This window comes from Megalops cyprinoides, chromosome 3 (assembly GCF_013368585.1).
Source record: "Megalops cyprinoides isolate fMegCyp1 chromosome 3, fMegCyp1.pri, whole genome shotgun sequence".
NCBI classification, from domain to species: Eukaryota; Metazoa; Chordata; class Actinopteri; order Elopiformes; family Megalopidae; genus Megalops; species Megalops cyprinoides.
This window is the reverse complement of record NC_050585.1, coordinates 46032632-46045643: the sequence shown is the minus strand read 5'-3', so window position 1 is coordinate 46045643 and position 13012 is coordinate 46032632. Positions and strand designations below refer to the sequence as shown.

General features: G+C 40.2%; 2 protein-coding genes across 4 annotated transcripts; both read right to left on the bottom strand.

Annotated features, from left to right (window-relative positions):
* Positions 1 to 1071: 1071 nt before the first annotated feature.
* Positions 1072 to 5054, bottom strand: cnot8 (CCR4-NOT transcription complex, subunit 8). Of its 2 annotated transcripts, none has more exons than XM_036524730.1 (7): positions 4867 to 5054; positions 4157 to 4337; positions 3800 to 3993; positions 3285 to 3446; positions 3012 to 3156; positions 2272 to 2382; positions 1072 to 1895 (listed from the first exon to the last, which is right to left on the bottom strand). In XM_036524730.1, the coding sequence occupies exons 2-7, from the start codon at positions 4271 to 4273 to the stop codon at positions 1767 to 1769; spliced, it is 858 nt and encodes a 285-aa protein (XP_036380623.1). In that variant the 5' UTR covers positions 4274 to 4337; positions 4867 to 5054; the 3' UTR covers positions 1072 to 1766. The 2 variants fall into 2 exon arrangements, with proteins under 2 accessions (XP_036380623.1, XP_036380621.1); XM_036524728.1 differs by having other exon boundaries at positions 4922 to 5054.
* A 1696-nt stretch (positions 5055 to 6750) lies between these two features.
* Positions 6751 to 12978, bottom strand: fam114a2 (family with sequence similarity 114 member A2). Of its 2 annotated transcripts, none has more exons than XM_036524203.1 (14): positions 12874 to 12978; positions 11942 to 12185; positions 11143 to 11242; positions 10768 to 10869; positions 10518 to 10621; positions 10235 to 10369; positions 9873 to 10031; positions 9607 to 9730; positions 9262 to 9347; positions 8729 to 8857; positions 8352 to 8491; positions 8080 to 8152; positions 7639 to 7692; positions 6751 to 7542 (listed from the first exon to the last, which is right to left on the bottom strand). In XM_036524203.1, the coding sequence occupies exons 2-14, from the start codon at positions 12167 to 12169 to the stop codon at positions 7441 to 7443; spliced, it is 1536 nt and encodes a 511-aa protein (XP_036380096.1). In that variant the 5' UTR covers positions 12170 to 12185; positions 12874 to 12978; the 3' UTR covers positions 6751 to 7440. The 2 variants fall into 2 exon arrangements, with proteins under 2 accessions (XP_036380096.1, XP_036380097.1); XM_036524204.1 differs by having other exon boundaries at positions 11942 to 12181.
* Between the last annotated feature and the right edge of the window lie 34 nt (positions 12979 to 13012).

The window sequence follows — 13012 nt, the reverse complement described above, 5'->3', positions numbered from 1 at the left end:
TCAAATATATTTTAGAATATACACATCCTGGTAAAGATCAGACATTCTGAAGGCTTTCAAAAAACAACCAGCAACTCACTCTACATGAACCTATAGGGATGGTGCGTACCGTGCAACACAATATACCACTTGAAATGTTTGTATTTTAAAAGCTCTTCTGTCACATTAGCCACTTTTCTGCCACAGTGGCTGGCACCAGCATGTTTTCATTACTGCAACTACATACACTCCTCAGTATACTCATCCTAATTACAAGAGATCTTATTAGCTGTCACGAGTGAGTGAATGGGCCACTGCCTTCCTTATGAAAGACTAGTTTAGCATACCTCACGTAACATTTTTTTTCCAATAGCTCATCTAATATGAACTGTGCTGTTGTTGGAAAAGGTTTCTTCCAACCAACCTACTTCTTAAGCGTGAAATGACTTATGAATATTAACCTTTCATTCTGAATGAGAAAGAACTGTTGTAGAAATGAGGCAGCAGGACTGCACCATCTGGTGAGCTGCAAGCACATGCAGCATGAAAACCCTGTGTTAGATCATGTAAAATACTCTGACCTGGTTTCGCCCTCAACCTAATGCACTGTCTTTAATTCTGAGTGATGAACTTCAGATTTCTTTTTTGTTTCTTACTCATTCGACTGCTGGCAAACTCATGACAAAACCTGTTTAATCTGGTTGCTCAAACTCGAGGAGGTGTAATCCGTTCAGATTAAATGGAATTCTTGGCATCAGTCATGCCCATCTCTGCAATGTGAAAGAATAAGTTGTAAACTAAAAAATACAAGGAATTTTAAGACCACTCACAGAAAATGGCCAATAACATTCAAAACAGTGGGCAATGTATTGAGTCAACTTCAGTTTGTCTAGTATATTTGAACAATGGGAGTTTTAAATGTTGCAAAGATTTGCAGTGTTCAACGGTACGAGGAAGCACCAAACTTTGGAAAACATGAATACTAAAATGTCACATTCAGCAAATAGAAAACATTTTAATATACAACTGTTTAAAACAATGTATGATTTAAAAACAATAGAAAATGCAAACATCTATTTAAATGTAGCTGCGAACAACTTAAAAGTACAATTTACAAAGATCTTGAATGTGCCCCTATAACCCATCCCCACCACACAACGTGCAAGGTTTGTATCTAAAATCTTCATTCCACTAGAGGAAAAATGGTAAAACGTATCAGCTTCTTTGAAATTTTACATTTTAATATACATACCTTTTCAGCATAATTTAAAATATCACAATTCCTACAAACATATATCCCAACAGTGATCTGATTTTTAAACATCTACAAAAGACCCTGAACCACTTAAACAGGTCAAAGTCCCTTTTAGGCATTGTAGGAATTCTGGGAAATAATTTCCATTGAGCATGTTGAACTACTACATGTCTCATTAGCGGTATGTAGCAAAGAAGCGCTGGCCCCACACTTTAAAAGACTGGGTTTCACAACTGTAATGCTGAAAAACAAAAGATAAAATGATCGAAATGCTTTCCGAATGCAAGCAAGACAGGTTAAACAGAGGGATCGCAGGGAACTATATCATCAATAAGCTGAAATATCAATTGGCTGTGACTGAACGGAATGGTTGTAGAAGTGTGTTAGTCTAACAAGACCAATGTCCTTTCATTGCTGGTGCATCTCATGAAAACATGAATTTCAGTGAGGGAGGGAAAATAAAGTTCGACATTAACTATCGGAGGGGATAAAACAAGTCAGACATCTGCCTGATGCCACAGGATTCTTTTGGTCAGTGCTTGTTGTTGGTTTCCTCCTGGGAGGAAGTGGAAATGCCGTTCTGATTTTGGGAGGAGCCAGACCCCAGGCCATATAATCGCCCGCAGTACTTTGCATCGTCAATGTTGTCTTCAAAAAACAACTGCATTGGGGAAGAAAAAGGGTAGAATTAACTTATACAGTGGTGTCCACAGGATGGTATAACCGTCAGCTACCAGTCATTATAATTATTATTCATTTATGTGGCATATGCTCCAATCCAGAGTGCCTTGCACAGCCGTCAAGGGAAGGTACATCTTGACAGAAGGATGAAGAGAGGCACAGAATAGCCAGTAACATAGCGACTTAGCATCACACTGAAAATCAGCACTGCCAAATAAGAACACAACCATAATTACCATTCTGAACAAGAACAATAAAGTAGTTACAGTTTATTATTCAACTGGATACAAAAGTTGTGCCTCATTAATGCTGATAGACCAAACAGGCACATTGACACAGGCACAATTCACACATACCTCTTTCATCCTGAAGAAGGCCATGCCTGTGAGGAGCGAGTCAGATCCGGCCTGGTGCTGTCTCCCAATCCTTTTCAGCTCAAGCTGGTCAGCAACCTCCTGCAGACCCCCCTGAAATAAAGACACACATCACTCAGACTTACCATACAATGTCTTTCTCCAGAGCAACATACATGGTCTAAAGGGATACCTTCATTTACTAAAGGATGACATTCTCAATGGCATATGTCAAAAAAACATGAATAAATTATTGTCCAGTCATTCCCAACAGTAAAAAATTAGGGTCGCTTGTACATTTTGTTGTAGTGAACATCTGTTGCATAAATTTGAAGGTGTTCCCTTGATGCTCTAGCAAAAATGTGATGTCTGGATGTATGCAGGTATGCAGTAGATTTACAGTTCACATTTCACTATTTGGCCATTTCAGTTTGTTTCTGCACTTTGCCATCCAAATACCGGTTGTTTTGCTTATTATAATGCTGTTCAACACAGCACACACCAATCATTAAAAAAAATGTATAGCTGCACAGACAGACAAGCATCTAATTTCTGGGTAAAGATAACAGTCTGCTATGATGCAGTAGTTTGCAGGTATTTCACTTTGTTCTTTCTTGATTCTCTTCTCGACAAACATTAACACAATTACAACGGATAGTATTATGGCAATTCCCCCGAGACAAGATAACGGCCCTTTATGCTGTGTGTTGTCTTGTAAAGCACTCACAAGAAGCCCCTATTACCTTTAAGTTCTTGCAACTCTTCATGAGATACTTCACATCGTAGATGGCGGGGAAAAAAAGGTTAAGGATCTGAAAGAACTCATGTTCCTCCTCAGGCAGCCGAGAATCCGTAAGGAGCTTCACCAGGTAGCCAAAATCATACCCGCTGCAAACAGCAAAAGAAAAAAGCATTACAGAAATTCATGGCAAAATAACCTAAATTGCCAAAGGCCTGCGTCAAAGGGATATGGTGGTATGCTCATCATATCCAAAGCACTTGTTCCCACTTCTCACCTGTGGAAGGAGAGCCACTTGACATTTTCACACAGCACCAAACCAGAAGTCATGAGGAGTTCTGCGAAGTACAGCGTATCAATTCCTTCTTCTTCATGCTTTTTGAACTGAAGTCCAGAGTTCTGGAGTAAATCAATTGAATCCTGGGAGTACATATCCTCTCTGAAAGAAAAATAAAGTCACAAAATCACAGCAGGAAGACCAGGCACTACAAAACTGCTTTATTCAAGTCCTGAACGCCTGAATGAAACGTCACAGCCCTGTCCTTAGCTAACTTATCACAACGTGGTAGAAGTTTCCTTGACCTTGAGGAAATGGAGGTATAAACATTCCCACAGAACTTTCTGGATTGGAGCCTTCCATAATTAGAAGTGAATATCTCTTTAAGGACGAGACATATTTGATTTATCTGTAAATGAGAATGAAAACTCAGGACACTTAAACACAACTTTTTTAACCTTCATTACAACAGCCATTTGCGGACCACCAATGTGAAAAGGGAAATGTGTACATACGTTAGGTTGAATTTGAAGTTGAACTGCCAGGTTGTTGTTCCTGGTGGGTAGTCTCCATCCTCGTTCATGAAGGTAAGTCCAAGTTGGATAATTTTCAACAGGTCCACGTTGCAACGCAAAAGCTGATACTGGTAGTCCACTGTGCTGCGAAACTCGCCAATAGGCCTAACCACAACCCCCGGAAATTCTGTGTCCTGAAAGCACAAAAGACGATGAAACTGTCATTAAGTGTGTCCAGGATTATACACTACATTTAATTTTACACTTCTCAGTTAAATATGTGTAACGTAACTTCCACAACGTCTAAAAATACAATTATAAAATGTGCAGCATCAAATATCAGGGAAATGGAAATACCATGGCTATGTAATTATAACTTTGAACAATCTGTCGGATCTTCCTCATTTCTTCTTCCACGTTGCTGGCCCAGACTTCACAAATAATCTGACTGGTATCTGCAAGTGCGGCTGGCATTTTGGCGGTTGAAGAAACGACTGAAAACTTCTCTGGTGTACCGAGAGCACCTCACGGGAGCAGTCTGGGGTTAAAAGGGAATGCATTTTCACGTTAGACAACGCGGTTGTGCAGAACAGTTACCGAGTAATAATGCTAGCTAACCTTACCTTAACTAGTGTAGACATCATAATATTACATAGTTAGTTAAGTACATCTAGCTAAATTATTATCTGACTGGCTAGCCATTTAAGGGATAAACCATGGAGGAATCCAAGTTGACTAGTTAGCTATTGCGCATTCTGTGAGATATAACTGCTAATATGTATAGCTAGCTATTTTACTAATTTGGTTAGCTGTAACTAAATAGTTAACTACATGCAGCACATAAAACCATGAGATACCATGGAACACTCAATTAAATACGACAAATTAAGAAACTTGGAATGTTTCAAATATATCAAATTATTATTCAGCTCGCGAATAAATGTAAATGTAAGAAGGTATACAGCTAACGTTAAACTAGCTAACGTTAGCTAAATACTGGTTTCTAGATGGCTACCAATAAACGCTAACGTAACTAGCCTATATCCGTTTTACAAGGTGGTCATTACCAAATATGTAGCTTGTTAGCGAAGTGTTAAACAACCCATAAAGCGTCGTATGTACCTCGACTTCTTCTGACAATTCTTCTTCTTTTATATAGAAATTACAGCTTTCTTCTAATCTAGCTAGTGTTAGCTAGCTAGCTAGTTCGCTATCCATCCATCCGATGCCGCAGAGACGCAGGCGCATTACCTTTTTCGACCATGACCCTACTACGTTTTCACTCGTATCACGTGATAATGACGCAATAACTTACAGACCACGTTATTTCGGGAAGCATTGTTGCAAAATTGACTGTATACCTATTTCACGGAGGACGCTTTTGTCGATAGGGTGAGAAAATGGGCAGAGGGGTGCCACGGAGGAATTAACGAGAAAATATATCTCGTAACAAGATTTAACAAACAGTCAATAAATGTGGGGAATGTGACTAGTAGCTTCCAAAGCATCCTGGCACTGATTGCTGGGGGTTTACCTGTATGCATGTTAGGGTACAAAAACCCAGAGCAAAATCATCTACCGAGGATATTTACCTTGCCCAAGGGTATAACAATAGTGTCCTTGCAGGGAACTGAACCAGCAACCCTGCTCCTCACCACTACACCCTACTGCTGCCAATTACCATTCAGTAAATGAGTACTGTATACACAGGAGACTGAAAAAATATGCCACAATACCTTAAATGATTTTTTGATCTGGAGATAGGTAGAGGAAAGGGAAAAAATCTGTTACATTCTGTTTGGGAAATTGCAGCATAAGGAGAACATTTACAGGGCCCTGGCAACCCTGATGGGAGGTAGGTATGTGGGTAAGTAGCAAGATAAGTTCTGCTGCACAGAGACTTGGATTTGAACAAAAAACAACCTTAAAATTTTAGACCTGACCAATATGCATTTGCATGTAATGCATGTAACGTCCATACATGTAATGACATAAACGATCCTTTCCTAATACTACAAAGGCTGTTGGTCGCTTACCACATTCATAACTCTGACTTGCACACAAGTGCTTGTTGCTAGCTAACTGGCTGCAATTTCAGTGAAAAGAAGAAAAAAAAAAGAAACGCCCGTTGGATTTGATTCAAGTAAAATGCAGAACAGCATATTTAAAATCTCTGAATGGTAACTGTAGTGATGTAAAGTGGGTAGATGGTTACCCTAGTGCATCCTGGCAGAGGTGCTCTGAAGGGTTCTGCTAAAAGAAGGGAGACGGAAGCAAGGCACTGGCTAGCTACCTCTGGAGAGAACTGAAAGGTGTCAAGGAAGGTCAGAAGTAGATAATGTAGCTTGTTTGGCAGCTGCCCGTTTAAGCCTCATTTTTCACATGTCATGAGAGTTACTGCTGACAGAAAATAAAACAAAATTTAAACAAATTATGAAGACACTTTTAATTCAAAAACACAAATATTTGTTAGTTGCATCATTTGAAAAGCCCACAGCAAATGTAATACTGTACCAAAGACCCATTAACCAATGACTTAAATAATATTCATTCAGTGGACTACAAGTCACTACAAGATTACAAACCAAATTGTTTCCTATGCCTGGCTCTGATAAAATGTTAAATGGTGTCCTTTCACCCAAGGATTTTCAGCCTGTTTAAACCCAGTAATAGCTTACCTTGTGTAGACACCTAAACCAATAATATCAACTGGATATATATTTTAACACAATTATACAAATATTTAATTGCTAAAAAGTAATGTTATTATGATGAATATAACAACATAAAATACAACTAGTGGTTGCAGGCAACCATGAGGCTTCCAAGCCAAATGTTGGGTAACCTTGAGCTTCTGTTAAGAATACCCCTGGAAACAATGTTTTGAAAATGTGACTGAGTAAATGCTGAAAAATCAAACAAACGTCTTGGTGAGAAAAGTAAAGCAGGGACAACAATAGTTAACTGTCAGATTTGGTATGATCAGGGAAATACTGCCAAAACAAGTTTGTACACATTCACAAGCAATGTGTGATGGATGTGCCATTCATGGGGTGAAGGAATGATGGACAGCTGTCAACAGCTTTTGACCAGTGTGGGGAAAAAAAAAAAAATATCGCAGCCGTTAATACCATACCTGACTCAGGGTACAGGTGGACTGAAGTATTTTATGTGTTTCTACGGAAGATGACCAATAAATGTACCAAATTCAAACAAAAATCAGCCAATGCTGTCAAGATTTTTGTGAAGAAGCAAAATTGGAAAAAAGAAAATATTACAAAGAAAAAAAGCAAAAAGCCATTCTGGCTTGAAAGCCTCTGAAGAAAAATCACTGGCCTCTACAAGGTCGGGATTTACATTGAAGAAGTATCTCAGAATTAATCAATCTGAAATAGTTTAGAGTTCTGTGGTTTGGAAGTAATCAACCTGGAAGATCTTTAACGGCAAATTTTTTTGGCTTGTTTTAAATTCTCAAAACTCATTGTAGCTACCTACTATAGGATACAACAAGTACGACAGTTCATTTGTCTAGAAATACACAAGAGTACATAAGTCTCACTGAAGCAGCTGAACAGATGACAGTGACATCACAGAGCTGTTCTTTGTTGAAGTTCCATGTTGGCACATTTGAGATCTGGCTGTCACTGGTCAGATGAGGCTGTACTCCTCTGAATGTGAGACACCTCTAATACTGGCAGCAAGAGCTGGAAAGCATCCTGAATATAAGTTGCACTGTTTGAAGCCTAAAGACAAGGGAGAAAAGGAACCAGATTACACCTTTGTAACTGCAATGACCTGGGTCAAGCAGTCTAAAATAAAATATATTCAGAAATACAAACCTCCAGAAACACTCCTGTTATCAATGGGTTAAGGACATCTCCCTTTTCATTTGACTGCAAAATCAAATATACTCGCATTAGTTTTTTTTTTTCTTTTACGTGTTCATATTTGTTACGTACACACAATAAAACTGATTTATATGTCTTTTTATGTGTGAAATGTGGACGTAGTAACTGAACACTGCTGCTAAAAACAAATAGTCCATTTACAAATGCTGCTGTCCGGGATCCAGAAACACTTGTGCTATAGATTAAATTAATCAGCACTTTCAAAGTTAGCTCAGTCTTAGTGACAACCGACTAATCAACTTCATAATGATTTGATTTCGTAAACCTCAATTAGTAAAGACTTCTTTAATGAATCTTGAGTCTCTACTACAAGCTAACATTACAATCCATTTTTGAACTCTAATAAAAAGGACGAAAAGAAGACCAGCTTACCCCAAGAGTGGTTAAACAAGAGGTGAACCTTTTGGACAATAGTGATATTTCCTTGCACAAAATAATTGTGATTCTGGAGAAGAGAAGTCGTATGTTAAAAGACTCATCAGTAGCAACATTAATATTCATCTTGAGTATTCACTGATAATTCAGGATTCACTGATAACTATCTAATATGCAATGAGTGCAATAACAATTGTGACATCAAATGAAGAATGGCCAGTGATGGTTGTGCAGCAGTAATTAGTTGAGAGGGCAGGGGACAGACTTACTGTGAGAGGGTTTTGGCCTGTTCCAGAGCAGTCACATCCTGATTGCCATGGTAAAGGATAAGTTCTGCCACTTTATGGAATTGCTCTATTGATCTGGCTGTTAGCTCTGCCAGACTCCTGATAGCAGAGGAGTGAACGTCCTACAGAAGATGGGCAATGCACAGATTAGAAAGAAGAAAAGAGGGGCAGACAGTGACAAAAAAGTGTGCTACACATACAACGTACAAAAGTCAAGCTTACGTAATGTCTGTGTCATACATGGTTTACTAATGTGAAGACACATTTTGGGTCCACTCTGTGCTGCAAGAAGCACATATACACTGATGCGATCAATGTGGCTCAAAGAAGTTATGTGTGAGTGTTTCTCCCTTTTGTACCTCCACAGTGCAGCGTTTCTCCACCTCTGTTCCATCCGGAACCTCCTCCTCACTCCCCTCTCCTTCCTGCTTTGAGCCTTCAGCTGGCCTGCTCATGTTGGTGATGCTGTCACATGCATTCTTCACGGCCTGAGTAAGACAGTTAATCCATTAAACCCAGCACAGGGGCCATATACAATTCACATCAGACTGTTAAGTGTGTATTACCTCATGAATGACGAGATAATACAATAAGCATGCTAATTTTTTAATGTGATCATTATCATTAACTCATTATCAGTTTACCCTCACTTACTAAGGTGGTACTACACAATAGTCATGTATGCAGTGAACTGTTGCCTCCCAAGAGTCTGAAATACTTATACTAGATATAAAAAGCAGGTCAGGTACAGTTAAACTGCTTATGAATTAACTCATATGAAAATCTTATTCCTTTTTGAGTCACTGTCCACAAGATGGCAACAGACCACAAGACTCCAATTTACTGCCATGCAATAAGAGTTGTATATCAAAGACAGTCAAATGCCACATACCCTGCCAAGCTTGTCTGCGTTTGTAGATATGTGTAGTTCTGCCAGGGCATCAGTTAATTCCTTAACAAACTCTGTGCCAGCATCATCTTAAAAAAAAAAAAACAGATGGCAAAATATAAAATTTAGAACATTTTAATACAAATTACGTTTTCTAAAAATCACCTAAAATGATTCTGATGTCTTCATTCTACCAGCAGGAATTTCTTTTAATTCTCCTCCTCTGTAAGACAGGATCCTGACAGATATTACATGACAGAACTGCTACTTCAAAAATAACACAGGAATTAAGTATCTTTCAGCAGGGAGGCACACTGCATTGATTATGGACTGGCACAGAAGAAGTACCTTTCTTTTCATCCACCTCCTCCTCGTCAAACTCCACCAGGGAGAAGGGCTCCTTGATCAGCTCAAGCTCCTCTTTCAGCTGAGCCAACTCCTCACCAGACATGGTGGTCAGGACAGACTTTACCTGCATCATACAACAAGAAAAAAAGTGAAAGAAATGACTCCGGTCTCAAGTTGGGCCTTGCTGCCAAAATGAGGGGACGTGCAAAAGGCAATCAATAACATGAACGTATGGTCATGTATAGATTGCTGTCACTGAGCTTTACCTTTGCCTCACTCTCTCTGGACAGGATCTCCAGGGCCTCAAGGTGAGATAACCCCTGGTATTCATCAAACAGCATTCCGTAATGGGCCTTCTTCTCTGTGTCCGAGGAGACCTCCTCGGCCGTTTGCTTCTCTTCCCGTTCCTTTGCTTCCCTTAAAACCTACAGTACAAGAGACACAGACCTCTGGCAGTACGTATCTCCATCTTGAGTCTCGGCTAGGCTGATGATCATATGCGTGCTTCTGTGGAATTAAATCTGCCGTTCAACATTTGGCCTGAATTCCAGCTCAGCACGAGCAGACATTTGCCTGCATGACATTAATTACGCCTCACTGCTCCTTCAGCACAGAGGCTAAACTTTACCTGCGACAGAGTGGATGTTCTGTTCATCAGCCCCTTGGTTTTTTTAAATCCTGGATCTCCTTCCGCTAAGACATCCATGGTCTTTTTACCGATGAACTCCAGAGCATCCAAACCACCAGTTATTACCGTTTTCCCCTGGGCAATGAAGATTAAGTTAATACAATTTAAATATGTTAGTAGAAATTCAAGTACAATTTTTCCCCCCCTACCCTTGTACAGTATGTGACACTCATAAACAATAAAACAAGTGGCAAGCATGAGTGAAAGACATATTTGTGCTTACAGTGCTCTGGACAACACTGGAGAGGGATGAGAACATTCCCATTGCACCTCCCAGGGCTGACGGGCTCTCCGCCTCCCCACTGTCACATTCACCTTTGGGCTCACCTGCATACATAATACAAAGACCTGTATGCTTTTCCAGGTCTTCACTTTATCTGCTTGTACATTTCTATCTGATAACTCATGAAAAATGTGAAGACTTAACACACAGAATGAGTGACAGTGTGACACGCAATAAATCATTCCATTACCCTCTTCTTTTTCCTCCTCCTTGATCTGTGCCGACAGATCTGTAGGGCTGGGTATTCCAAGCGATGTCTCCGCTTTCTCAATAGCCTGAGATATACCATGCCCTTGAATTGAGCAAAGGATAAGTATTTAGAGATACAATTCAAAATATGTATATTAACATGTTCCGACAAGCTGGATTAATCCACCGCTGTAACATATTTCATTAAAAATACAACTGCCAAAGGTCCAAGGCCTTGTAAAAATGGAGTTTTAAGATGTTTGTGTAATTCAAAATGCAACTGAAGTACAGCCACTGTGTATGATATGGGGCTAACGAGGATATAGCAGACATTCCACATGATTCAGATGCTACAGTTTCAGGACTGGCTACTCACCTACACTGGCCACTGTGGCTGAGGCAGTGGACATGAGGGACTTGCCCCAGCTCCCCCAGTAACCCCATCCTCCTTGAGATACAGTAGACTCACTGGATTTCTGTAATGGAGACAGAAAAAAGCATGACTGTAAGTAGCCTTACCACCCTGTGGTAATTTTGCAAAAAAGCAACACAAGCTAAACCAACTTGGCTGGACTCACTGAAATCAACTGGCAAACCCAGTTTGCTCATGGAAGTGATGCTGACAGACAGTAGGGGGCAACCCTGAGTGGGAACCACAGTTAAAAGCCACACCCCAGTGCCATGACTTGAACCCTCATATCTTTCACATGAGACCCTCAACTGAGATATGTGTTGCATATAGATACTGAAGATCCCACAACAATTACCGTGAAGCACAGGTGTGTTCACCAGTGTCCTGGCCAAACATCCCACACGGTCATCCTGAAGTTTGACTGGCTGTATAAATATTAACGCCAACTGATGTGAGCAGATTGCTCAGGTGAAAAGTGGCTGCCTTGACTCATCCAGCAGAGTGCGATACAACAAAACTGGCTGAAGTGCCATGACTGACTGTTTAAAAAAATGTTGCTTTTCTCTTGGTCATTTGTAAACTTACTTCAAACTGCAGTCTATCAAAGGATTGTGCATTTGGTCTCTCTCTCTCTCTCTCTGGAAAACCCATTCACTGAATCTTGCTGTGTGGGGTAAAACCTTTCTGTACTTGAAGGCACTCCCCTACACAAAGTTGTGTCACAAAGATGTCACAACAGCACTATACTGTTACTGCACTCTACCTTTTTAGAATCATCTTCTACTTTCGGACTCTCCGGAGGCTCCATGGAGTCAATAGGGGGTTTGTTTTCAGGTCTCTTTCTGGTCTTACGGACAGGTGCCACATCCATGTCGTTCTCTGGCGGCTCTGGGGTGCTGTCGGTCAGTGGTGAAGAGGACTGCTCTGGGGAGCCCACCTCCTGGACCTCTGACTGCCCCACTGGGTCCCTCTGGTCTTCACTGTCTGACATCTTAATACATTCCTGCCTTATACAGACCAACAGCATTAACAATGTTACCACTATGCTGATCTCTATCACATCAGTGATTCTTTTAACAGGACCTATACTTTACCCAGCCTTGTCCCCTGATAAGTTAATACTGACATTCAGTAACATTCGATATAATCGCGATTAATTTTCTCTGGTCTGTCTGATATATTTGGGGGGAAAAACAACATCTGAGAATGGAGTTTTAGTAATTACTGTTTACACCTTGTGGCATTACTGCCTGACTGTAGGTCACAGGAGATTAAACTGAAGTTTATCCCCGTGTACTGAGGAAAGATCCAAAGTAGTTATTAATTAAATGCGAATAGGATTATTACCACCTGGAATGTCGAGCCATCTTATACTCAGTGCTTTAACAGACTCTTGTTAGCTAAATTGGTGGCTTCAGTTAAGACAATAAGAAATTCTTAGCTTATCTAGGTAGATGGATAACTAGTTATTTCATTTCTGAGTATTCTTGGATCAAGTTGGCAAGGATCAACTCTAATTAAACAGAATCCGGTCACTCACGTTGCTTCTAGCTAGCTACGTATTAGCTAGTTAGCCAGCAAGCTGGTTAGTAAACAGCAACTTGGTACTCCCTGATCTAGCTAGTAAACTAGTCTCTCTCCGATCAGGTAAAAATGTGCAACTAGTAGCACGCAGTGACAAAGACGTTCACAAACCTATTTCGATATGTTAAGACGAATGTTCTTGGACCACTCTAGCAGATGGATCTTGCCCTGCCAGCCACGTCACTGTGGACTTAACGCGTTTTTGTTTTGCTTGAATTTCGCCCTGAAACAGGAAGTTGTCCGGAGCTCC